The sequence below is a fragment of the Mustela erminea genome, chromosome 1, assembly GCF_009829155.1.
Source record: "Mustela erminea isolate mMusErm1 chromosome 1, mMusErm1.Pri, whole genome shotgun sequence".
In the NCBI taxonomy this organism is placed as follows: Eukaryota; Metazoa; Chordata; class Mammalia; order Carnivora; family Mustelidae; genus Mustela; species Mustela erminea.
In genome coordinates this window covers 178,163,572-178,191,161 of record NC_045614.1, presented here as the reverse complement: position 1 = coordinate 178,191,161, position 27,590 = coordinate 178,163,572, and the positions used below count along the sequence as shown (strand labels likewise).

Sequence of the window (27,590 nt, the reverse complement as noted above, 5' to 3'; positions counted from 1 at the left end):
TGTGAAAGAATGAAACTGGACCACTTCTAATACCGTACACAAGCATAAACTCAAAATGGATTAAAGATCTAAATTTGAGGCCTAAAACCATAAAAATCCTAGAAAAGAAAACAGACAACAATTTCTCTGATGATGACTATAGCAGCTTTTTTTTTTAATTTCTCCTAAAGCAGGGAAAATAAAGCAAACATAAACCAAACATAAACTATTGGGACACATCAAAACAAAAAGCATCCGCACAGGGGGAAAAAAAAAAAAATGGTGACCTACTGAATGGGAGAAGATATTTGCAAATTCACTCCATAAAGGTATTTATATCCAAAATAAATAAAGAACATACACAACTAAACACCAAAAATAAAACAATCTGATCAAAAAATGGACAGAAGAACTAAATACACTTTTTGCAAAGCAGACATACAAAGGCCAACAGACACATGAAAGCATGCCCAACATCACTCATCATCAGGGAAATGCAAATTAAAACTGAGATCTCACCTCACATCTGTCAGAATGGCTAAAATCAAAGACCACAAGAAACAAGTACTGGTGAGGATGTGGAGAAATAGGAAACTTGTGTACTGTTGGTGGGAAGGCAAACGGGTGCAGCCGTGGTGGGAGACAGTAAGGAAGTTCCTCAAAAAATTAAAAATAAAGCTACCTACCCTATGACCCAGCAATCGCACTGTTGGGTATTTATCCAAAGAATACAAGGACACTAATTTGAAGGGATACATACATTCCTATGTTTATTGCAGCATTATTTACAATAGCAAAATTATGGAAGCACTTAAGTGTTTACGACTAATGAATGGATAAAGAAGAAGTGGTATGCACGTTGCACGATATAACCATGGCATGCCCCCCAACCATCTTGCCATTTGCAACAACATGAATGGAGCTGGACAGTGTAATGCTAAGTGAAATAAGCAAGTCAGAGAAAGACAAATACCATGATTTCACTGATATGTGAAATTTAGGAAACAAAACAAATGAACAAAGAGGAAAAGAGAGACAGAGAGAGAGAGAGAGAGACAAACAAAGGAGCAAACTCTTAACTATAAAGAACAAAAAGATGGTTACTGGAGCGGGTAGGGGTGGGAATGGATGAAATAGGTGAAGGAAATTAAGAATACACTTAGCTTGATGAGCACTGAGAAATACATGGAATTGTTGAACCACTATACTGTACACCTGAAATGACTATAACTGTATATTAGCTATACTAGTGTGTGTGTGTGTGTATATTAAGAATAATCAAATATATATTTATTATTTGGCCAAATATATATGTATTTTTATATAATATATTTTAATATATAATAACAATATATAATATATACTATTATATATAATAGTATATAATATATAAATATAATATAAAATATATAAATAAATATATTTATTACATGATACATAATTTTATAATTTTATTATATAATATATTTTATATACATAATATATATTATATGAATAATAAATATATATTTGGCCAAAACACAAACAAGAATGATTTATTCTTTCTAGAGTAAAAATAAATAAGTAAAGTCTTCACAGAAGGAGCATTAAACGTGGACTTGAAGAATAAATAAAAGTTCACCAGGGGGCAAGTGAGGGAATGTTATTTTATGCAGAGAAAATAGCATAACCAAATCTGTAGAAGCTTAAAATGAAGCTCTGAGAGCAGAAACTTAATTGGGGCTTTTTCTTTCCATCCTCAATATTTATTGTAAGGCTGGGCATAAAGTAGCTGTTCAGTAAATGAATTCTTCAGAAAATAAGTGCATCCAGAGCTAGCTGAATTGAGGAATGTTAGAAGAAAGTTGATAGAGAGCATGAAAATGGAAACACAGGCAAGAAGAAATGCAAGAACCCAAGTGATAGAAAAAGTGAGCATTGGGGCGGAGGACAGCAGTGATGAGTAAGAAGAGTTAAAAAATCCCAAAAATATTTTAGTGGTAGAATTGACAAGACATGGTAACGAAACAAATATATATGAGGCAAGCGAGAGGGAAAAAGCATGGGGTCTCAGAAAAAAGAATCTGGAAGAAAGTCCCCTAGTGGATGATGATCCTTTTATTTAAGATAAAGAACACAGCAGGAAAAACACAGACTTGTAGGAACTAATAAAAAGTGCAATTTCATCCTCTGCTAATTTCGAAATGCCAGGTGTCTGTTGGGGATATTCTGGAGATACAGAACAGAAGCTCAACAGAAGTCAGGTCAGAGATACACCTTTGGAAGTCATCTCCAAAGAGTTTGACCTCTTAAAATGGAATACGCACAAAAAGGGTACATATACTCATCAAGGCAACAAGTTTACAGCAAATTGTGAGAGATTAAAGGGTGTTCTAGGGAAAGTGATTTTTTTTTAAGATTTTATTTATTTATTTGACAGATAGAGATCACAAGTAGGCAGAGAGGCAGGCAGAGAGGGTGAGAGGAAGCAGGCTCCCTGCTGACCAGAGAACCCAATGTGATGCTTGATCCCAGGACCCTGGGATCATGACCCAACCTGGAAGGCAGAGGCTTTAATCCACTGAGCCATCCAGGTACCCCCAGGGCAAGCGATTTTAAGCACTGGCAATGGGAAAACAAACGTTCATTAAACTCACAGTACATAATTCTTGCAGAAAATATTCCATTTCCAGGAAAAGGTTAAGAAGATTGTTCTCAGAATATGTAGATGCAGACAATCTGCACAGAGAAAAGAGGCTGAGGCAAAGGCAAAAGTAGTGCATGATGAGTTAACTGAGAAAATTTATGAACAAGAATGGCTAATATCAATTTGTAGTTGCTTTTTTAGTAATCAGCATTAGGTACATCAAACCTTCATTGAGTGCCGCACCTTCAAATTCATTGTGTCGGCAACATTTGAGAAACTTTGGACAAAGAAGTGGATCTTCTACACCTGGGGTGATACAGTCCTGACAGGGCTATATGGTACTAGAAAGATAATGGAATTGTATACAAAATGAACTACACTAGATGCAGCAGGAACTCAAAGTTGAATGTGACAACAGAAAGCTTCCACACTTCTCTCTGCTGCACACGCACACCAGGTCCCCAGTTTCCAGAGAGACAGAGAGAGACCAAGAGGACATGGTTCATTTAAGCAAAATAATAATCATAATTCCCAAGGACAGACTACCTCATCTGATATTTTAGTTACAATTTTACAAATTAAACAATGATAAATATAATATCAATTACAATATAAAATCTACCTGAGTTATGATAATACTCAGAACTTCAAAGTGGTTTTGTGCTTAGGGTGAGCGACTTCAGGTTATGCTTCCAGACCTTCAAAAACAAAAGCTCATTCTCATTTGTTGTCGGGGCTGTTTTTTCAGTTTGCGAAACAACCGAAAGAGAAAACAAGAGATGTAATGTGAGATTGTGAAATCAACCACGGAAGTGTATAAAGTGAAGACAAAGCCAAATATGAAGTTTGGAAAAATTCATATTTAAAGGATGACTTTCCTAGAGTTGCGAAAAAGAAAAAAATTTTTTCAGAGAGGTTGGAAAAGAATCGTGAAAGAGACATGACACAAAACCCAAAGACTATGTGTGTTTCAAATCAAACAGGGGGCCCTGGTCAGCAGGATCAAATTTGGTTAAAAGGTCTTCCAGAATTACAGATTAAGATCTTCAGTTTCATAAATGGGAGGTGACTTTTACAAAAGCAGTCTGACTGGACTAGCTGATGTGGACCATGAGTTAAGTTGTAAATAGATGGCTTTTATTTTATTTTTTTAAAGATTTTATTTATTTGACAGAGGCAGGCAGAGAGAGTGGGGGAAACAGGCTCCCTGCCGAGCAGAGAGCCCAATGCGGGGCTCGATCCCAGAACCTTAAGACCATGACCTGAGCCGAAGGCAGAGGCTTAATTCACTGAGCCACCCAGGTGCCCCAATAGATGACTTTTTAAAATAAGCGAGAGAATATAGATTCTTCTATTGAGAAGTTTAGAAAAACCAGGAGCAGTGAAGAGAGAATGGGCTAAAAGTCTTTTTACACAATGGAGAAATCGTGAGTAAGCTTGTAGTCCAGAGGAGACAGTTGGAAAGAAGAAAGGACTGATTAAGAATCAAGGAACGCAGGGTATTTCTGGCAATGGGGTACCAACGAACTAGAGGCCATGGGACAGGATAAACACCACATTACCTCTGCATGGAGAAAGAAGGGGTCCAGGAGGGTGGAAAATTTGGTAATCTGTGAAGCCTCTACCTTATCAGCGAATTTAGATACTGCTTATCCTGTGAGGGCTGAAGGCACAGGGTTGAACTCAGTCACAAGGAGATGATAAAATTTTGTTAAATTTACAGTCAATGAGAGAGAAACAAAAGAATTAGCATGTATGTTGTAAATATGCTAACTGCCACCGAATGACTTTAAAATGGCTAATTTTATGTTCTGTGAATTTAACTTCAATTAGAAAAGAAAAAGTGGTGAACAAAAGTGAGAGCCTGAAAACCACACAGTCAAGGTTAGCATAAAGCAATAGGAAAGAAAAGAAATAGGATGCTCGAAGCCCAGGACATGTTCTGCCAAAGACGTTACAGTTCTGTTTTGACTTTACTGACCTGAAGCAAAATTAAGACTGAAATATGAGTCTATCTTCAAAGGCAGACAGAGAGAAAAAACCGTATTGTAGGCAAAAATATATGTACGAAAGGAGAAAAATGTCGTCAGATACAAGGCTTTTAAATCAGGAGGGGAAAAAAAAAACAGGTCTGTTAAATGTAAATAAAGGGAGTTTTTTTTTTTCCTTTGTGACTGAGTAGAGTTCATTTGAATTATTTCCAAGGATGTCAAAGTCATGATGAAACACTCCTTTTGTAAGAGTATTTGAAAAATAATGACATGTCCAGGTTGATAGGAAAGTTGAGGATATCCTTTGAGACTGTTCTGGCAAGATTTGTGGATGTGGGCTGTTCTACAGAAATATGAGTCATCTGTTTTGCCTGGGACATGAAATTCCAAGAATGAGGAGGAAAATAGGACACATCTTTGCATGTCAATATCTTCCTTACACCATAATCTCTCTTTAGAGTGCAATGCCTTTTGCCCTAAATCATCTGGTTGTGGGCTTATGTAGAAATGGCTCGTTCTTCCTTCTTTATATAAAGACAGAACAGAAACACAGAAGCCTTCAATGCTTCCCTTTATATCCTACAAATGTTTCGCCATAAACATTCAGCTCCAAAAAACTTCCTTATCGACAGTACTTTCTCTTTTAGATGAGATAATAGGTGAAGCATAACATCCGTTCATCTCCGTGTGCTGAAGAAATGCTGACTAAAACGCCCACGCCTTGTTCTTTCTCACATTGTTATTTCTCACTCTTTCTCACTTGTTATTGCTTGTTCTCGTTTTGACTTTCACTAGTGTCTCGTGATTTTCACGAGCCTCGGTTTTTCAGGTATCCGTGAAGTCATTGGCGTTTTAGGAAGCAGAGAGGTAGTACGGAGGCATCTGTGGATTCAAAAAGAACAGTGGGAATTTTCCCTGTAAATGTGTAAATGTTTGCATACTTGTTGCAAGTTGGAGAGGAAGTAAAGCAAATATGCATCAACAAAAGAAGTTATTTAATGAACAAGTATTACTACTCAGCAAATGCCAGGCACTGGGGTATAGATAATGCCCCTTCTTTCATACAAATTACAGTGTGCAGAAGGACACATCGTAAATAATGAGAGTATATGGAAGTAGGTAAATGTGATTAAGTGCTGCAAGGAAGAATGGATGCATGCGTCTGAGACAGTCTGAAGGAAAGTAGGGAGGGCTTTATTAGTGGAATGAAGCAGCGAAAGGATGAAGACAAAAGGATTAAAAGGGACCCGTGAGGGGCGCCTGGGTGGCTCAGTGGGTTAAAGCCTCTTCCTTAGGCTCAGGTAATGATCCCAGGATCCTGGGATCGAGTCCTGCATCGGCCTCTCTGCTCAGCAAGCCTGCTTCCTCCTCTCTCTCTGTCTCTCTGCCTACTTGTGATCTGTCAAATAAATAAAATATTAAAAAAAGAAAGAAAGAAAGAAAAAGAAAAAAGGGACCCGTGAAGAGCCACAGAGTCACTGACCTGATGAGGTAGAGATAATAGCTTGGGACAGTAGAAAGGGGATAAGATTATAAAGGACCTTGGAAATTTAGCAGAAATTTTAAATATAAAACAAAGCAATTAGTGGCCAGGGAAGGAGTCTGTTTTTTAAAGTGAGCTTAATCAGACTCATCACTTCTGCCTATAATGAGGATTTACTCCTAGTCCTTTGACTGGAGAATTTTACCAGTAAATAAAAAGGTAGGCATCACAGAAAGCTACTAGGGATACATAGTACCTTGTCATTTTGTCCCCTGTTGCTGTGGGTTTTACCTATGGACTAAACTGAAAGCGTAAGGGGACAGAAAGTGGATGCAAAGAGCCACCCTAAAATCTAAGTTATGGGGGCACCTGGGTGGCTCAGTGGGTTAAAGCCCCTGCCTTCGGCTAGGGTCATGATCCCAGGGTCCTGGGATCGAGCCCCATGTCGGGCTCTCTGCTCGGTGGGGAGCCTGCTTCCTCCTCTCTCTCTGCCTGCCTCTCTGCCTACTTGTAATCTCTGCCTGTCAAATAAATAAATAAAATCTTTAAAAAAAATAGATAAAATAAAAAAAAATAAAATCTAAGTTATGAAGAACAAAAGTGAAAGGCATTTGATCATAGTATTGAATTTGGGCAACTCATAATAAAGATTTTGAGCTGCTTTTCATATACATTTTATCACGCAGTTGATGGAGCTAAATATTTGTTTGACTTGAGGTATTACTGAGTAGTGCCATATGTACAGTAATAGCGAATCCTTAGAAAAATTATGAAATATATATTCTTTTCCTGACTTTTTACCTCACCATGGTCATGAAGCCATTTTTCTGGGTCTGATAGCCTGGCACTTTCTAGTTTCTAGTCAGGCAAATTAAATGTAAGTTATAATAACTTAAGAAGCTATTATATAATTAATACAGTTGTGTTGAGAAACACAGCTTTATTATTTAAAACTGATTTTTTCTTACTAATTATTTGAAGTATTTAGTATCTCCCATCTTGCCCTCTCCAAAGAGGTCTTACACTTATTTTTTAATAAAAGGGATTTAAATAAATAAATAGATAGATAGCTGGATAGATAGATTAATAAATAAAAATAAAAGGGATTTTACCCTTTCTAACTCCTGGCCACCTTGGGGGCTGTTCTTGATTGAGGCCATCCCACACCTAAGGCAGCAAGATGGCAGCCACAAAGTAGTCAAAAAAGTCACTGGAGTCAATCAACTCTAGGCTCCAACTTGTTTTGAAAAGTGGAAAGTATATGCTGGGGTAGAAGCAGATCCTGAAAATGATCAGACACAGCAAAGCAAAACTAGTCGTCTTCACCAACTGCCTAGACTGGAGGACATCTGGAATAGAACACTGCCCTCTGTTGACCAAAACTGGTGCCCATCACTACAGTGGCAATGATACTGAACTGAGCTCAGTCTGTGGGAAATACCACAGAGTGCGCCGTGGCTATCATTGATCCCAGGGATCCTGATATCATCTGAAGCATGCCAGAACAGACTGGTGAAAAGTAAATCATGCAAAATTTTTCTTTAATTTAACTGGCCAAAGCTTGTTTTAAAAAGATAAAAAATAAATAAAAGGAGTTTTAATCATTAAAAAGCAGAACCGAGCATTAAATAGTAACGTCCTATATAACTGACTACATCATGGAAAACAATTTGTATTTGAACAAATCTCTCTGGCCAACAAATGAGGGTCAATTTGAAAATGAAATTCTAGAGGCTTTGTTTTTGTGCCTTCTAAACCACATAATTAGCTATCTGAAAAGTATATAGAAAAACCATAATATATCTGTGCTTTAAGTAATCCCTAGTGGAAGCAACAAGGACATTTTAATACTTTCAGAGGAAATGCATCTAAATAAATGATGTGGTTTAATTATAGTTTAGATTTCTTACCTTCTCCCTCCCATAACTTACAAGAGAGTCAGAATCTATTTTTTTTATTAAATGAATATTAACATGAGGGTTTAGTGGATTAGCATTTCTGCTCTTGCACCATTATGAATCTGAGTGAATGATCTAGTGGTTGTAATTAAAACTCCGGTGGTGAAACCATACAGTATAAATGCATCTTTCAAGGTTTTCAAATTTTGCTTTTTCCTCAATCTGGCACTGTTGGAGAAAGGGACATAGTTAAGTCACTTCTGATCAAGTAAAAGATATACATTCTCTTCTCCAATGCAAAAATGGAACCAGGAAAACAAAGCAGCCTGTTACCATTTTCAAGAAAGGCCTGAGAAAAAACTGAAATGTATCAATGAATGAAGTTGGATCTTTAGGAACCACTTCTTTCAAGCCTACTCTGTGGACTGCCATGTGGCAAGTTTCTGGTCCCGCAAAGTAGTAGGTAAGACTTTCAACTTCTAATGAAGGACATTATTTTAAGGAATCTTGGGAATCCAGCCAAACTTTCTCTATTTAACAATAACAATAATAAAAATAATAATAACAAACTCATAAATCACTTACTATGGACAATTTAATCTTCACATCAACCCAATAAGCCAGCCACTATTATCTCACTTTACAGATGGGGAAAGAGGCGCAGAGACAATAAGCAACTGAGCACAAATAGCTACTTAGTTATGGAACTGGCATTTAAACTAAATAGTCTGGGGTCACCTGGGTGGTACAGTTGGTTGAGCAGCCGACTCTTGGTTTTGACTCGGGATCCAGCCTCTCGTAGGGCTCCATGCTCAGTGCAGAATCTGCTTCAGATTTTCTCACCCTCTCCTTCTGCCTCTCCTCCTCACGCTCTCTCTCTATTTCTCTCTCTAAAATAAATCAAATAAATCTTTAAAAAATAAAATAAAAGAAATAGTCTGGCTCCAGAATTCATATCCATAATAACAACATAATATTCCTCTCACTTTCTCTGTTCTCTTAAATTTTAACGTCAATCCAAAGTGAATTTTAGACATAAAGTGTAACGGGATGAATGGTGCCCCTCCCCAAAGATATACCTACGTCTTTATTCTTTAAACTGTAGGTGTTCCTTTTCTTGGAAAAAGAGACTTCTTGAGTGTAATTATTGTGATGAGATCACCCCAGATTATCTGGGTGGGCCTGAAATTTAATGGCAAGGACCACTGCAAGAGATGGATGGATGCCCAGAGAAGACACACACTGAGGGGAGGCACTGTTAAGACCGAGACAGAAATGGGGTGACATGGTCACCAGCCATAAAAAACCAAGAAAGTCAACAGGCACCAGAAGTTGGAAAAGATAAGGAACGGATTCTCTTCTAGAGCCCCCAGAGGAAGCATGACCATGCCAGATCTTGACTCTCACCTCCAGAACTGTGAGACAATAAATTTCTGTGATTTTAAGCCACCAAGTCTGTGCTCCTTTGTTACAGCAGCTTCAGGAAACTGATACAGTAAATAAAGTGTTGCTTTGGGATGACGACACTGGAAACACATTTTGAGAAACTATTACTTAGTAGTATGCTGGAGCCAGCCCAGACAGACTTGCAAGAGTTGATTTATGAATATTTGAGAATTTCCCAAGCTCATCGATAAAGTGCTAAAAATCAAGTGGCCCCTCACCCCCTCTGAGTCACTTTGCCTCCTCTACTTTAAGCAGTGCTGGAGCTAAGGGGTTCTCTCTTGCCCTGGGTCCCGTCTTTTCAGTCCTCACTCACTGAGACTAGCAGCACTCTGGATTCTGGCAATAGGAAAGATTTCCTTTGTTCAGGAGAAGCATCTTACCCCCTTTAGCAAATTTTGATTATTACTGTTAGTGTGTATGGGGAGCAGAAGATGTTTGCATAAAGCAGGATAGGAATATGAAGTGTTGCTAACTAGGATGACAGAGGCTTTTATAATAGACCTGTTAGAAAAGCTGGGTAAGTGTTGGCACATTCAATCCCTCCCCCCAGCTTCTCTCCACTGGTCTCAGACACCCAAATACTTCTAATCTAAGATCAGCTTTGTATTTTACAGGATAGAACAATAAAATCAGAAAGTGGGGTAATTTACAAAAGAACCAATCATTTAAATAAGTTTTACCAAGCCTCTCCGAAGCAATATAAAGTCAAGAGAAAATCTGATACTGCAGTCCAACAAGGGTAGTTTTAAGTAACAGGCAGTTACTTAAGAATAGGTAACTTTTTAAGGGTGGTTTTAGCCATAACAGGTAGAGCATGAAACCCACAGAAGAGCTAGTCTCAGCAGATTCCCCTGCCAAAGCCGTACTTCCTACACAATGGAGGAAGATAATCTAGAAAAGTATTCTCAGCTAGAGTAAGTGTGATGCCAAAAATTTGCTTTGTTTTAAAAGCATACACACTTTCAGACTTTTATTTCTGTATGAAAAGCATATTTAAAGTTAGGGGTTTTTTTATACAACTATTATTTTTATAAAGTGTATATATTACATGTTAGAGTAAGTTACTTTTCTTATGGTAGAAGAGGGATTTTGGAGTTTTTTTTTTTTGGTACGTGTTTTTAATTAGATCAGAAACATGAGAAACATAGAAATATAAAACATAAGTTAAAAATGGGTTGTTGAGGGGTGCCTGGGTGGCTCTGTTGTTAGGTGCCTGCCTTTGACTCAGGTCACGATCCCAGGGTCCTGGAATTGGGCCCCACATTGGGCTCCCTGCTCGGCGGGAAGCCTGCTTTTCCCTCTCTCACTCCCCCTGCATGTGTTCCTTCTCTCTCTCTCTCTCTCTCTCTCTGTCAAATAAATAAATAAATAAAATCTTTTAAAAAATGGGTTATAGAAATATAACTTTTACTCTATAAGGAAGCCTCCTTAGAAACAATAGAAAGCTTTATTTCATAGTGTGCATGTACAGGTGTGGCCAGGACCCCTTCTTTGCCATTGCTTGCACACACCCCACACCCCCATCCACCTTGCTTCATGGGTAAGGCATGTTTCCTTGATATGTTTTAAAATCACCTGCAGAGTTTTAAAACTCTATGCCCAGACTGCACACCAAACTGATTAAATTAGAATCCTGGGCTAGAGGTTAGAGCCCTGAGGGTGAAAGGAAGGGAAAGGGAGGCTAAATGGTCAGTATTTTTAAGGGTCTGCAGGTGATTTCACTGTACAGCCAGGTTTGAAAACCACTGGTCGGAGGTAAGTCCACCGTTGTCTCCTTCCCACCATTTTTGATGGTTCAGAATAAACACTTGACCCAGGCTGAGCAAGTCAAATATTTCCCTCGGAATTCTGGAACTGAGGATGAAAGATAAAAATTATTATTACTCTGCTATTTCTGAGCTGTATCTGACACGAACATGTAAATTCAGAAAAGGTTGGCAGCCATATTCCATGATGTCCCAACTGAACAGTTGAAGAAACCAGTGTGTATTATTATGACAAACTATAGCTATTCAGAGAGAAACAGCTACGAGAAACAATGTGAGGAAACTGCCTTAGTTCACCACAGGAATCCAATCCCTAAGAATAGTTTTTATTCCTTAAATTCCATTAGTTAACCAATTACCTTTCCAAAAATTCTCTTTTTGCTTCCAACTGAATTCCTGCTACTTGCAACCAATAGAATCCTAACTCATTTATAGCAGAAATTGAGGAGCATTTTATGTTAAGTAGAGAGATTGTAATTTTTTTTTTTTTTAGAGCTTTCTAAGAGAGCTGACTGTGCCAGATATGAAAGCATGCAGCTTAGACCACATTTAAGAGACCCTGCTGCATGGAACACAGCTGACTGAGAGCTGAAATTGTTATCTCCTTGGAGGCATCTGGGATTCCTCCCAGCCAGTGACTCAGCACCATCACAGTATTTCTGCCAGGCCACTCTTGCCTGATGCAGAAATCCCCTGAGAGACAACATGGCCAAGCATTCCTCATTGACCTAGCGGAAACTTTCTCAGAACTGCACTGAGATATGAGACTCTTCCTATCAACCTACTTCTTTTTCTCCTTGTACAGGAGTCAGACAATGCCTGGCTACCTGAGGCTTCTCCCTACCCATCCCTGCTCTCTCTCACTTTTCCCTTCACGGGTAATTCTCCCAATAAATCTCTTGCCTGTGGTATTAGTTTGCTAAGACTCCCATAATAAAATACCATGTCCCAGGTGACTTAAACAACAGAAAGTTCTTTTCAAATTATTCTGGGGACTGGAAGTCCAAAGACCAATGGTATCAGCAGGTCTGGTTGCTCCTAGGGTCTTGCTCTTCTTTGGCTTACTTTGTCCTCATATGGTTTTTCCTCTGTGCGCACACCCAGGTGTGTCTCTCTCTTATAAGAACAGCACTTGTATGGGCTTGGGGTCCCACTCTTACGACCTCACTTAACCTTAATTACCTCCTCAAATGCCCATCTCCGAATACAGTCACATTAGGGTTTAGGGCTTTATCATATGAATTTTGTGGACATGCAATTCAGTTCACAGCCTCTGTCTATTACCTTCTTGGTATCTGCTTCTCGAAGCTTCCAAACCAAGGCACTGAGCAGAGTAAAGGGACTTTGCTAAACAAATAGTGAGCCCTGCATCCATGAAGGTATTCAGAGAAAACTTGAAAGATCACTTCTCAGTGATATCATTTGGTCCTACTGATTAGGTTTCTATCTGAATTCCAGACCCACATTGCTTTTTTTTTTTTTTTTTTAATTAAACATGAACAATAAAAAGGTAACCTGAAACCTGGGAATACCATGGTAAAAGCTTATTTAAATTAAGCCATGATATGCAGAGTCATAGAAGATACTTTTGCTTTCTGCATTTAACCTCTATAGATCTTTCTTTTCCATGACCATGTTTGGACGTAGGTGGAAGGATCTTCACTCACGTAGCCCAAGCACCTAGAACAAAGTTTGGCATATTATATGTGTTCCACAAATACTTGTTGAATGAATGAATGTATAGTGGCCTTCTAAACACGTCCATAGTTATTGCATCTAGTAGGTGCTCAGATTCTGTATGTTAAAAAGAATTGTGTTGGGGGTGCCTGAGTGGCTCAGTGGGTTAAGACTCTGCCTTAAGCTCAGGTCATGATCTCAGGGTCCTGGGATCCAGCTGAGCATTGGCTCTCTGCTCAGCAGGGAGCCTGCCCCCAGCCCCGGCCCTGCCTGCCTCTCTGCCTACTTGTGATCTCTGTCAAATAAATAAAATCTTTAGAAAAAAAAAAAGAATTGTGTTAGAGAATTATGATGATAATGATGTGAACAAGAGATCAGAAGCTAGTGATTTTACTGATTATTTTCTCCCTTCATTGTTTATCCTGGGAAGTTCAGCCCAGAAAACAGAGTTAACTGAGAAATCTGGGAAGTTTCCCCACAATGATGTACAGTTGCATGACCTTTGAAAGCCCCCCAGGTAGTTCTCTGGGGTGGACAATCTGGTCACCAGAAAATCTTGATGGCATCATGACAATAGCTTTCAAGTAATCAGGGCCTGTAAGGCTTAGTCTTCCTTATTAGAAAGGAAGGAAGGAGTAGAGATGGAAGAAAGGCAAGGCAGGAGGGAGGAAGACATCCTTGCTTTCTTGGAGGGAGATTCGTGACCTGATGCCATGCTCCACGCACAAAGCTCTTGTGATGCTAGACTGATCTTATGAGTGAAATAACAGTTTCTGCCTACCAGCTACAGATGCCTGGTCTTTTCAGGCATTTCTAGAGTATTTTAAACAACAGAGGGGAAAGTAGGTGTACCAGGGAGAATGAGGGTCAGCTCAAAGTGGCCTGGCATGAGAAAAATTTCTTTGAATGCTACTGTTTCTAGTTTCATATGCATTTGCCAAAGTCTTTCAAGAGAAAGGTCAGCAGCAAGTTTCGTGCTTTGGAAGTTTCTGGGAAAATGTGGTGCCTGAAAGAAAAACAAAAACAAAAACAAAAACAGTACTTAAAATTTCCAGACTAATTATTCTCCATATTTTGGGGGCTATAACAAAGACAGAGGAATGTCAGAAATGTAGAGGAGTTCTTATGACTGCAGGTTTAAAAGTTCTCACTGTTCTAACATCAACCTCACACCATGTTGAAAAGAGCTCTCTCCCCTCTGCATTTCCCCAGATGTAATCTCCCTTGGTGACAACTCCCTTAGGTGAAAAGTGGCTAAGCCCCCAATTTCAAAGAGGTCAGAAACAAGGCAAGAAAATGTCAGTGATAGTGGTTGTAAGCCCTTCCACCCATTCCTGGCAGAATGTTACAAGATCATCCTCATGAATCCCTATAGAGGATTCCTTGATGATTGACTTTGGGGACACTTTGGGATGGATACCTCCTAGCAGCTATCTGGCCAAGCTACCTGGATGCCCCTCCCAAGCAGCTACCTCCACCTCCGGGGCATAGAACATCATCTTCACACCAAGTCGTATGGATGCCATCGTCACCTTGGATAAACTAGCTGAGTCTCCTCTCCTTCTACTTGACTCACTCTGTATTTCTCTATCCCCTTCTTTTTCCCTTTTAATTATTACTATGTCCTTCTTGTTTCTGCTTTCTCTTCCCAGACATATTCTTCTGTTATTTTGATGTCTGCCTATTTTCTGTTTTTCTTCTGGCACTCTTTCCTTCTTTCTTTCCATTTATATTTGTTCCTTTTCTCTGTCTATGCTTGGCTCATCTTTCTCTCTTTTTTTTTTTCTTTCTATGCCCATCTAGTCTTTTCTGTTTCTCCCTTTCATCTTTCCTAACTTTACCTTTTTCACTTTTTCATTTTCTTATAAATTTTTATCTCTACTTCATTATCTCAGTCTCTTTAATTTCTATTTAATTCCTTTAATTCTCAGACGTCACTACTAATGTCACCAACTCTTACCTGTCTAAAAAAAGTAGGTATTCCATTTCATTTTGTATTTTTTTCTCTATCTCTAGCTTATCCTCTTCACCCAGTATCTTTCTGTATCCTTTACTTCTTTTTCCTTTTCCTCTTTATTTTCTATTGTACGAAATCTTTCACTGAACCTGCTTTCATACTTTTCTCATCTCCTCTCATTTGGTTTTCTCTTTCTTGTCCTTTTCTCTCCTCCTGATTTCGTTCACGAACACGGACTCGTACCTGTTTCTCTCCCTTTCTCCTATCTCTACCTTCCCCTCATTTTTTGCATTACGTCTGCCCTACCATATGTGTACGTGTGAATTCACATGCATATGGGAGACAAGAGGAGACAGAAGGGAGTGCATGAGGCTGGGAAGAACCCAGAGGGTGGCTCTGTGGTTTGCTACCTGGTTTTCAATGGGAATCTTCTGATTCAGTTGTCTGTAATGGGGCCCATGAATCTAATACGCATCTCAGATTGAGATCCACTGGTTTAATGATGAAAGCCCTTGAAAGCTAGGATTAATTATCTGTACTTCATGCAATAATCAGTAGGGGAAATCAGGGACATTTTGAGAATTGTGAAATACGATCTCTGTGTGAGAGATTATCTGAAAATACTGTGGGAAAGAGGACTTGGAAGCAGAGAAATGGAACTTCATATATATTTCATTGGGCCTAATTCAAATAGCACTTCACTAAACTTCCATGTGTAACCCATTTCTTCCTCCCTAGAGCCCTCTGTATACAGTTTATTTCTCTGTTGCATATTTGAGTTATTTGTCCCATTTCTGTGCTATCTCCTAGCTAGACTGAAACTCTTGATGGCAGGACTACAGCATCTTCTCCATTGCTTTCCTAGGACAATACGTAGCCCAGAGTTCTAATTACAAAAGTTTTCAGAGCCATTGTCAGCATTTCCTTAATTTAATTAAACAATACCACATTTGTCTTCAAAACCATTAAATTAATGATATTATCCTCATCTGAGAATCAAAGACACAGCAAGTTATATGTAGAGCTGAGGATAGAATTTGTTCACTCCAAAAATTAGTATTTACTGAGAGATGGGTTAACCAGTTAAGAATAGAGGAGCAGTATAGAGTTTCGAATTTGGGCATGGACTCTTGTTTCAGACATCCCTGCCTAGTAACCTGCTAGCTACATGTACAGAGAGGCTTCAACTGTATCTATCTTCTAGAACAGCCTGATGTTAGTCCTGTGTGGCTGCCTTGTACATGCTGAGCTGCCTCAATGAGACACTCATCTCTGAAAGCTCCAGCTTTGACTCCAGAGTTCAATACGATTCTGTTTAATTAAATTTTTATATTTATTATATTTATTACTTATAGAAAATGTTACTATTCTATAATTATTTATTATTTGGGAACTCCAGATAATAACATTAGAGTCTTTGTCATTTAAATATTGGTCCAGTCACCCTTCTCTTAAGATCAACTTGAAGAGGATCAGATATATCAGATGGTTTTTCCATCTGGAGACTAGTTACAAAATGAGATTTTAGACTCCCCCATTTAAACCTTTAGCAGAAAAGAAGGTTTCTCTTGTTCCCCAGCAGAAGACCAGATTATCAAATGTAAATTCTCTGGGAAAGCCTGAAGCCAGGTACAGCAAGTAGCCCGTGTGTAATATCATTGCCAGATGACTCTCGTTGTAAGAAACACCTCCCCTCTCATCTTGCTAAGTCATATGTACATGCATATCAAACAGAGATGAAATTTATAAATGGGTCTCTGGACCCTCTTTGAAGATCACTGAATGTTGAAAGTTTTCCATTTCTAATGGTAAGTGTGGAACTGATCCCTATAGTTGTTTTTGTATCTGGGCATAATTAAACAAGAATCACAGAACTCCTCCCCGAAGAAAATTTATTTTTCCCTCATTTCCTTTCTTTTTTTTTTTTCCTTTTCATCGGCTTTCAGTTTTTCTACTTTTTTGCTTTTTTACATCAGTGTAATTGTCAATAGTTGCTTGCTGAAATTCATCACCCACAGTGCATGGTGGTAAATTGGGAGAAAGATTACATCGAGTAAGATGAACTAGCACAATTCTGGGCAGGTGTCAAACACTCAATACATTATCACCTTTGCTTTTCTTCCCTTTCTGAGCTCCAATCTATAACTCAACTATAGCTTCTGATCATGTATTTGACCTTTATATCTTTCAACTAAAGAGCCACTGTGCTGCAGGAAGACTTCCATGGATGCTGTATGATTTTATGTTCCATTTAAAGAGTTGACAAAATATAGATATTATTCACATAAATGTTTGCATTACACTCCAGTTTATTGTTTTACATGATATAAAATATCTATAGTAGAAAAAAAAGTTTATTTTCTAAAACTAGTAATGAAACACCTGAGCCATACCTAATGTGACTGGTAGGTCTGGGAGTGATAAAACTGCCACTTGGAAGGCATTACCAACAAGTACGTGGCACCCTTAACCTCCTTACTCCAAAGAAACAGTATTAACTATGTCCCTCTGTGGTTATCCTTTCATTATACCTGTTCTAGCTTTCAGAGTTCTTTTTGTCCTTCAACAATCACATCTGGCAATTGGGTCTAGTACTTAAAGTTGGACTCAAGGAATACTATGCAATTCCATGTTATTCATTCTATCATTTGTTCTTTCCATCTTAGGTTCTGCTTTTTCTAATCTTGAGCTTGAGTAACCCACAGCCAAACTTAAGGACTGGCCCCATCCCATGTTTCTACACCCATTCCAGCACAATCTAATATCTCATTCTCATAAAATCCAATTACTAAGCAGCAAGATTCATTTGTTTCCATGAAAATATGTCCCACTTGTTTTGTAATTCAAGAAAGCCACTGGCTCAAATGCAAAGCTAAGTGAAAATCCCCCTGAAGAACTGTTTTTGGGGTAAAGCTTTAAAGCCTTCCACTCAATTCTTTCTTAATAGGCCACTTTCTCTCCTTCTGCCCTCATTAGGGAAAAACAAAAATAAATAAAAATAGTATCTGCTATGATCAATAGTATTTAGTCACATGCACTTTTGTTTGAGTTTACTACCTTGCCTTCCAAAAAACACAGATATTTATTTCAGCACTAGCTCCTGGTGATAAAACTAAATTTTACTTTGACAAACATAAAAATGAGGAAATGTCATTTGTGCAAAAAATTCAAATTAGAAATGTTTATGTAATTCATTATTTAATTTCTAGGCAGCAATAGAGGTCAGAATTCTTAAATGTGATTTGTACCATCATAGGTTCTTGTTCTTCTAGAAAAAGGACCTTTTTTAAAATTCCAGGAAAGTCAAAGTACCATAAAATAATCAAGGTCTGAACATTACAGGTAAAGCCCTTCTGCTATTATTGAAACATAAGTATAATTACACACAGGAAAAATATATTATCAGCACAGGAAAGAAGCCTTAAGAATTCTTTGTGTTGTTTGAAATTGTTGGACATGAGTGAGCTCTAATATCATTATGCTTAGAAACGGCTTCATCCAGATCCAACTGGACACCATTAATGTTCACTTCCATACAGCCATTATAAAAGGCATTCACTGGTGTGGCATTGAATGGAATATCTGTAAAAACAGAATATTAAAATATTAGCCCAAGACTTCTGGCATCTTGTTTGCTTATAATTAGAGAAACTATTCAGACTTCCCATATCCAACCAAATTCTAATCATAAAGGAAAAATCAATAATGCAATTATTCAATAAATTTATATTAATTGACTCCTATGCATATCAAGAGTTCCTCTGATTTCATAAACACAATTAGTATCATTCAAACCTAAGATAGATAAAAACACTTCAAAAAGAATTAAAAAGAGCATATTCTTACCTGTAATGTTCTATTTTATTATCTTCTTTTTAAATTTGAGCAACAATTTAAGCATTGTTAAATCATTTTTTTCAACTCCAAACTATAGCTACCTGGAAATCTTTTTAAAATGCCATGAGAAATTCATCTCTTTTATTACTGCTGGAATAAAAGAGATTTCTCTATTTTCCCAAAAACAGCTTTTTGCTGAGCCTACAATGGCAGGTCATGATAGGGAATTCATTTTATATACTGTTTGGTGTTCAAAAAAATAATTTTAACAATGTTTCAGTGACTAGTTTAGAGCCTTTGGGCCTTTTGACACTTTCACTCTCCCCATCAGACTTAATACTTGGGTAACACCCTTGAATTCCTAAGAACTATGGTTCATCTTAATAACATCCATCTCTCCACTTGCTTCTTTTTTTGGCACTCCTCCCCCATGAATTTAGTTCCCAACGGACATTTTTCAGCCTTTATTCTTCTTAGTACCTTGTGCAAAAAACATACAGTTCAAATTTTCCACCTTTAATTTGTCAATGCAGTGAATGAAGTCTATACTTTTCTAGGGGCTCACAGCATTCTTTATGAAACCCTTTCAAGTCTAGCTAAGCATCAGGATTATGCCACTATTATAAAAATCCCCAGAATCATCAATTTCGCCTGATTTTTAATTCATAGCATGCGACTGAATATACTTATTTTGCATATCAACTGGTAATTTACCTATCCCATTGTTTACACTCCTAATATCTCAATTGTCGGTTGCCCTCAGTTTTCCTCACTATTTCTCTAAACACATCTTGCCTGAAGTCATCTTCAATGCTGGTGCCAAAGTCCTGGAACGATTAATATTTGATAGCTTTACTTCTTTTCAACTCTTGTATTGTTTGTCTGATTTACTAAAATGGCATTCAACTAATTTGCAAATAAGGTAGTAGGTAGATTTCAATATAGAATTCATTCCTTTGAACTATAATTATGCTTCTAATAAGTAACCACAGTAACTTAAGTAACTTTCTAATAATTAACCACGCTGACTTATCTATTTATCTATCTATCCATAACTTTTAGAGTAACCTTACCTCTGTTCCACAAAAACCCAGATAAAATTTCCATATATGAAAAATGAAGCCCCTGAACAATTAAAAGTAAGAAAATCAAGATTCCTGGAGCACCTGGGTGGCTCAATGGGTTAAAGCCTCTGCCTTCGGCTCAGACCTGGGATGGAGCCCCACATTGGGCTCTCTGCTCAGCAGGGAGTCTGCTTCCCCCCTCTCTCTGCCTGCCTCTCTGCCTACTTGTGATCTCTGTCTGTCAAATAAATAAATAAATATTTAAAAATAAATAAATAAAGGTTCCTAGAAGTCCAAACATCAAACTCAGAATTTTCCTTACAAGAATAACCTGCAAATGATATTTGAAAATATTTCTCAAAAATTTTCTGCCTCAATTACTTTTTGCCACTTAAAGGAAAATGTTGACACCAATTTCATATTTTCCACTATTAATTGGAGATGCATGTGCTTTTCCTCCGGTTCTCCCTATCTTATGATAAATGGAATCTCCTCCCATGCAATTGCTCATGCTGGATATCTAAGAAAGAGATCCTGATACCTGCCTTTCAGTCCTTAAATCCTATTAATGTTGTTTCTCACATAAAGCTCCCATCTAACCATCGTGCCCCACCTTCACTGCCATCATTCTAGTCCAGCAGCTTCCTCATGTGTGACATGGGGATAATAATAGCACCTGCCTCACAGGTCTGTTTTGGTTATTAAATAAGTCAATCCCTCTGAAGCACTCTGAACAATGCCAGACTGTTTATTACACACTGATGGATGGTAGCGGAGTTGTTGCCTCTGGTACTGTTACTGCTTCTCCATCTGGGCTACTTCAGCAGCCCACAGCTCATCTCATCCACTTTTGTCTCCTGCCTGTCCATCTCCATCCATCACACAGAGTGGGTTTTTAAAATGACAATATTGAGAGAGAGAATGCAGAGGGAGAAGCAGACTTTCTGCTGAGCAGAGAGCCCAATGCGGGGCTTGATCCAAGGACCTGGGATCATGACCTGAGCCAAAAGCAGATGCTTAACCGACTGAGCCACCCAGGCACCCCAACTTTTTAAAAGACTTCCATGGCTCTTGTAACAAGAGTCAGGACCCCAAACCAGGTCTACAACCCGCCATGCCCCATGCACCCAGTTCTCAGCCTCACTACCATCTCCCTTGCTCAAAGGGTTTAAGCGTCTTTTGTATTTTCCTCAAGTGTATCCACCCCCATTTTGCCCACACACGGACCTTTTCTTTACTTGCATATTAATTCCAATTCCCATCCAACCACTTGGTTAAATTGAATCCTTCAATTTACCATATTTATATCTTAGCCTTTTCTTCAGAGAGCTCATTCCTGGCCTGCATGACCAGGCCAAGTCCCCATTTTTAGGCTCCGAAAGCAATTCATACTTTTCTTTCCTACAAGTTATCATCACAATTTAATTATTCTGATATTATCCTAATTGGTTATTTGTCATCTGCCTCTGAACTAGATTGTAAAAGGCTTAGAAGCAGAGATCGTATCTATTTGCTTATTACTATACCCCTACTACCTGGGATGTAGGTTCTTAATAAATAAAAGGTAAATGATGAATGAATTCAAGAATAAAGATTGAACTCACAAGACTATTGTGAAGATGAACTGAAATAATAAACACTTTCTGACTAGGATAGCCAGATGCAACAAAAGTTGGTTAAGTTTTAGTTCACCATTAAGAAATAAATAAACAGGGACACCTTGGTGACTCAGTGGGTTAAAGCCTCTGCCTTCAGTTCAGGTCATGATCTCGGAGTCCTAGGATTGAGCCCCGCATTGGGCTCTCTGCTCAGCAGAAAATCTGCTTCCCCCTCTCTCTCTGCCTGCCTCTCTGCCTACTTGTGATTTCTCTTTCTGTCAAATAAATAAACTCTTAAATCAATCAATAAATAAGCAAAATATACCAATAAAACATCAATGTAAATTCTCAGGAAAAAATAAATGGATACTGGAATTTTGTCTTCCTTTTACGAAGATTACACATTTAAAATAGTATCAATTTGATTAAAAGATACTTTTTAAAGCTTTTTAAAGAAAATTTTGGAAAAAAAAGGAAAAAGAAAAAGAAAAAAGTATGAAGCTACCTGGAAGACCACCCAGGTAAGTGGTCACTGTCCCTTTCATTGCTTCATCCAAAATGGCCAACTGTCTTTGAAGGTTTTCAGAGGAGACAGTGTCTTTTTTAAGTGGAGTGAACAGTTCCAGATTGTTTCTGTTGACTCTCAATTCCAGATGGAATGGTTGATTGGAACACAGACTTACGGCCTCCATCCGATACATTACCGTATTTTCAACAGATACCAGGATATCCTGAAAAATAGAGCAAAGATTCAATATAAGCAAGTATTTATGGTATTGCCACTTAAGAGGGACTTTTGAGTCACATCATAATTTTAAAAAATACACTAGTTTTATAAATTTCAGGTCCAGCTAAGATACAAATGGACAGTGGTTTCTAAAATTTCAGTACACCCAGTTGTTTTACCAAGGATGGGAACCTAAAGTACAGTCTTTAAGCACTGTTTTTCTGTTTGTGAGCCTTCCTAACTTCAAAACTTACATGTGAAAAATGAAGGAGTTGAATCACTCTTTGTTGGGGAAAGGGCTTGGAAAATTTCAAATGCTTGAGTAAGCACATGCCAGCAAGACTGAAAGGTTTCTGTGTGCCACACAAGCAATCCTGTAAGACTTGGGACAAAATGAGGGGAAAAGTCCTGAGAGAGGAAAGCCAGGGATCATCAGCAGTAAGTTACAGAGTATCTACCAGAAGATATTTAAAAGAGAAAATGTATTTGTTTTGCTGAACTTTTCAAACCGCTGAGACACAAAATCACTCAACTGGTTGACAGTGATCTATGCATATAACTTACATGTGGATAGAGAAAATGTAAAAAGAATAAAATCAAGGGGCACCTGGGTAGCTCCTGGATGAGACCTTGGAAATAAGCCAGCAAAAAGTAATAATAATGGACATTTTTGAGGCAGTTAAGCATCTGCCTTCGCATCAGGTCATGTTCTAAGGGTCCTAGGGTAGAGCCCCACGTCTGGCTCCCTGCTCAGGGTTGTGGTGGCAGGCGGGGGGGAAGCCTACTTCCCCCCTCACCCCCTCACTGCCTCTCCCCACCCCTGCTTGTTCTTGTTCTCTCTCTCAAATAAATAAATAAAATCTTAAAAAAAAAAAAAAAAAAAAAAAAACTAGGAACATGGGTGTTATGAGATGGTAGAAAAATAGTCTGAAGTATTTACTTAGGAATCCAAGCCTATACATTGCAAATACCAGTTATTTGAGGAAATCTGTCACTGTTACCTATCCATATCCTTGAACTCACTAATAATCTTAAAATGGTTCCAGAATGATCAACAGTATGTGGAATTATGTTATGAAATATTGTACACAGATCTTGAGAAGGTAATCTGACATGAAAAAAAAAAAAAGGAGCCACAGACTCAAACACAGAAAAGATAAAATAAATAACAAAAACAAGGCATACATTAATCTCCTCTACTGGAGGGATATAGTGCTGAAGACAGGATTTCCATTTTGTTTAAAAAAAAGAAAGCTGGAATCTAAATGCAGTGAGTTCCTGTGGTAAATTGGAGCTGAAAACTGGGTAAGATCTCCTTAGGTGGCTTATGCTTAACCACTAGACACTCCCTGCAATCATCATTAAGCTGAAAACAACACACCTTTTTATTGCTACAGACATCATTCAATTACATCCTTCTGTCTAAAAGCTACAGAGAACATCCAAGCCAACCTTGGCACAAACACAAGGTTCTGGCCGTAACTTGTTGGAATCCAGTGTAGATGACACATGGTCAGAACTATTAGTCTCAAGTAGAAGGCTGAATAATACAGATCTTCTGATAATGCTCATGTTTCCTTTTATCCTAGAGTCTTTTCCTGTTCTTCCTCCTATTTTCAAATTACAGTTGCCAGCAAGAAGCCAGGTGGACTGGTTTTAGTTTTCTCCAGTCCTTCCTAATTTACTCATGGAAGAAAAGATTAAGACTGCCAGAGAACACAAAACATTATAATTAGACACAGAATAGCTGAGACTGAATTTTAATCAGACTCACTTTTATTTTGTTAGTACAGATGATGACTCCCATAATATTTCAAGGATTTAAATAAAGGTGGATCTCTATGCACCCTGGGAAGGCTCCAGGCAGCCTATGTGTGAGTCTGCCTGATCTTGGCTGTTGGATGCACAGTAACAGGCTTTTCAATTTTTCTCCCCTCTCTGCTTCCTGGATCAGACCTTGGAAATAAGCCAGCAAAAAGTAATAATAATGGACATTTTCTGAGTCCTTATTGATGGGCTGGACACGGTGCTAACTACTCTACATGCTATCTCATTTAATCATCATTTACAGATAAAAAAAACAAAACAAAACAAAAAAAAACAAAAAATGAGAATCACAAAAGTTTAAGGAAGTTACCTGAAGCTTTTCAGAGGCAGAGTCTACCAAGGACAAGGCAAAGGGCACAGTGCTGCCAGAAACCAAGGCGAACATAACACCAGTGCCTGTGGATGGGCGAATGCTCAAGGACGCATTTACTTGCCAGTCCTCAACATTGGACAGATTACCTGTTAAAACAATCAAACAGAAGCAGGATCAGTATACTCCTAAAGTATGCCAGGAGGGGGGCACCTGGGTGGCTCAGTGGGTTAAAGCCTCTGCCTTCGGCTCAGGTCATGATCTCAGGGTTCTGGGATCCAGCCCTGCATCGGGCTCTCTCTGCTCAGCAGGGAGCCTGCTTCCTCCTCTCTCTACCTGCCTTTCTGCCTACTTGTGATCTCTGTCTGTCAAATAAATGAATACAATCTTAAAAAAAATTTTTTTTAAAGTATGCCAGGAGGAATTATTACAACCTTACTGATACTCAAAGCCATTTTTTGTGGAAAACTGAAGATTTTCATTCTCCTTCCTCAGTGTCCTATAAAACCTGGGCAAAAATCTAAAAACAAGAACCATTTTTTTTAAAGATTTTATTTATTTATTTGACAGACAGAGATCACAAGTAGGCAGAAAGGCAGGCAGAGAGAGAGAGGGGAGGAAGTAGGCTCCCTGCAGAGCAGAGAGCCGGATGCGGGCCTCGATCCCAGGACCCTGGGATCATGACCTGAGCCGAAGGCAGAGACATTAACCCACTGAGCCACCCAGGCGCCTCCAAGAGCCATTTTTTTAAATGCAGGCAAGAAACACATAAATGGAGCCCTAGCCTTCTGGTCTTCCTAGAATAAAATTCTATGATGTGGTGTTTCAGAATATTATGAATTTCTCCTGTGTTCTTTTACAGGTATTCTTTCTGCCTCCATCTCCACCACCGGTCCAATCTCAGATGGTCAGATTTTAGAGTACACACTGAGAAGGAAATTCAACAAGTTTATTGTAGTGTTTCTGAGGGAACATTTGGGTACGGCTGCCATCACCACCCTACCATTCCTCATCCATAAAGGGGTCAGTTCAAAGCAGTGGGACAGAAAAATATGATTTATACAAATAGGAGAGTTAGATAGTTTGATAGTAGAGATGTACTCTGAAATCAACAGTTAACTCTAAAATTCTAACAGGAACTCTTCTGCGATTCTGTCATCATAATAGTTAATATTTTTTTTTTTATTGTTACAAGGTTAATTGTGTATCCCACTAGAGTGCAAGCCCTACTTGGTTCTACGACCACTTTATTTTCCACAGTAGTCACTCAACAAATAGTTGAATTGATGTGTTTCTAAAATAGTTTAATTCCTAAAAAGATTAGGGCACCTGGGTAGCTCAGTCGATTAAGCATCAGACTTTGGCTCAGCTCATGATCTCAGGATCCTGGAATCCAGCCCTGCATCAGGCTCCCCATTTGGCGGGGAGTCTACTTGTCACTCTCTCCCTCTTTCTCTGCCTCTCCTCCACTCATGCTTTTCTGTACCTCTCAAATAAATAAATAAAATCTTTAAAGAAATACTAATTTATACTTTGAGTGAAGCCTTCCTTATTTAATATGAGGTAATATAAAACAATAGCTCAAATACCACTTGTAGGCTTTGAAAAAGTGAATGTGATTGGAGAAAATAATCTCCTCTTGGCAAGATGATCTTCCATTTCACCACATCTAATGCTATTACAGTGTTCATTTATAATCTTTTTAAAAAGATTTTATTTATTTATTTCTCAGAGAGAGAGAGTGGCAGGTAGATGGAGAAGTAGGCTCCCTGCTGAGCAAGGAGCATGATGTGGGACTCAGATCCCAGGACCCTGGATCATGACCTAAGCCAAAGACAGACACTTAACTGATTGAGCCACCCAGGCATCCCCATTCATAATACTTTAATTCCCACCCAGGAGATGTATATATACATATATATGTATATGTATATACATATACAAAAATGATATAGACATATATAAAATTTTATTTTATATACACATAAATATGTATATAATAAAATATAATTTTATTATGTATATAAATATATATGTGTATATATATACATACATATATATAAATAAAATAATCCTTTTGAAATAAGTAAATTTACTATGTTAACAAACTTAAACTAAAATATGCAAGTATACAGAAATTATAATGTAACATTAAATATAATTCAAAAGTAGGTCACTTTCAAGTTATCTATGAAATAACCAATTACTTATGATTTTTTTCAGATACAATAGAACTCTTATTCTGATTTTTGTTTCAGAGTTTTTCTTTTGAACAAATTATTGTGGGTCTAGTTTTTTCTTATATTAGTCATCAATCTCAATTGAAATTTTTTTTTTAAATCCTTCTCATATAGAACAGAACTAAAGTTAAAAACATTCAATTACTTTATGTTAGGGACACAAAAAGTACTAGTGGAAGATTCTTCTTTAAAACTGTAGTAATATTTTTTTAGACTGCAAATAAACACATTTAAAATATAATTTTTCCTTAAAGCAGAGGTATTAGTACACTAAATTTATAATACAATAGTAGCTCAGATCATGAACTCCTAAACAGAAAAAGACAAAGAACCTAGTAAGAGAATTAAGATATAAAAATAGCTAATAAGCATATGGAGAGATATTAAAATTCAGTAGAAATTGGGACAATAATATTTAAAATTAAAATACTTAATTTTTCAACTCTCAGATTGGAAACAAATCTCAAGCATACACTTTCTTACTCTGTTGGTCGGAGTATAAATTGATAAGACATCTTTGGAAGAGAATCTAACTGAGCAGTAGGAACTAAACATTTGCGTAACTTTTGATGGACATAATCTAAGATTCTCTCCTACAGAATTAATCACTTAAAGGTATAAAGATGTATGTCCATTCCTTCTTTGTCTTCTCTACGCAACAAAAGCCTTACAGCAATGGGAAAAAGGCAACAAACACTGCCACCATTAGAACACATGCAAAGACCCATTGCATCTACACGTTAGGGAAAGGAAACTGGGAAAAAACAACAACAGCAGCAAACCAACCAAAAGCCATTTACCATGGAGAAGGATCTGGAGTCCTGATCATTAGATATCTCCCCCACAGGTGGTTGGGAGAGGGACAATGAAAAGTTCACACCCCTGGAACCCAGGGATACAACACTTGCCCAAAACTGAATCTGTATCAGAACGTGAGAGAATGTTCCCCAGACCTTGCCATCATGCTCTTGTCAAGTAACAAGAGCATTCCTTTGAGGTAAAGCAAGACCATGCAGAAACACTTTCTTGAGGCGTATCATAAACAGAACACCTAAAGCTAATGATAGATGAACTATTAAGAAAAATCCTCTGGCAAACCAGTCACTGCCCTAAGCACAAGGTAATAATAAAGGAATTTGAAGTGTACTCATGGAAACCAGAAAG

At 38.0% G+C, this 27,590-nt stretch overlaps 1 protein-coding gene across 1 annotated transcript in view; it reads right to left on the bottom strand.

Annotated features, from left to right (window-relative positions):
- Positions 1 to 17,885: 17,885 nt before the first annotated feature.
- PROS1 (protein S) overlaps positions 17,886 to 27,590 on the bottom strand; it is a 66,316-nt gene continuing 56,611 nt past the window's right edge. Inside the window, exons 13-15 of the mRNA XM_032351746.1 lie at positions 24,187 to 24,335; positions 21,828 to 22,053; positions 17,886 to 18,405 (exon numbers count right to left, since the gene is read on the bottom strand). Of these exons, the coding sequence (XP_032207637.1) occupies positions 18,245 to 18,405; positions 21,828 to 22,053; positions 24,187 to 24,335 (536 nt within the window). The 3' untranslated portion in view covers positions 17,886 to 18,244. The remainder of the gene's footprint in view (positions 18,406 to 21,827; positions 22,054 to 24,186; positions 24,336 to 27,590) is intronic.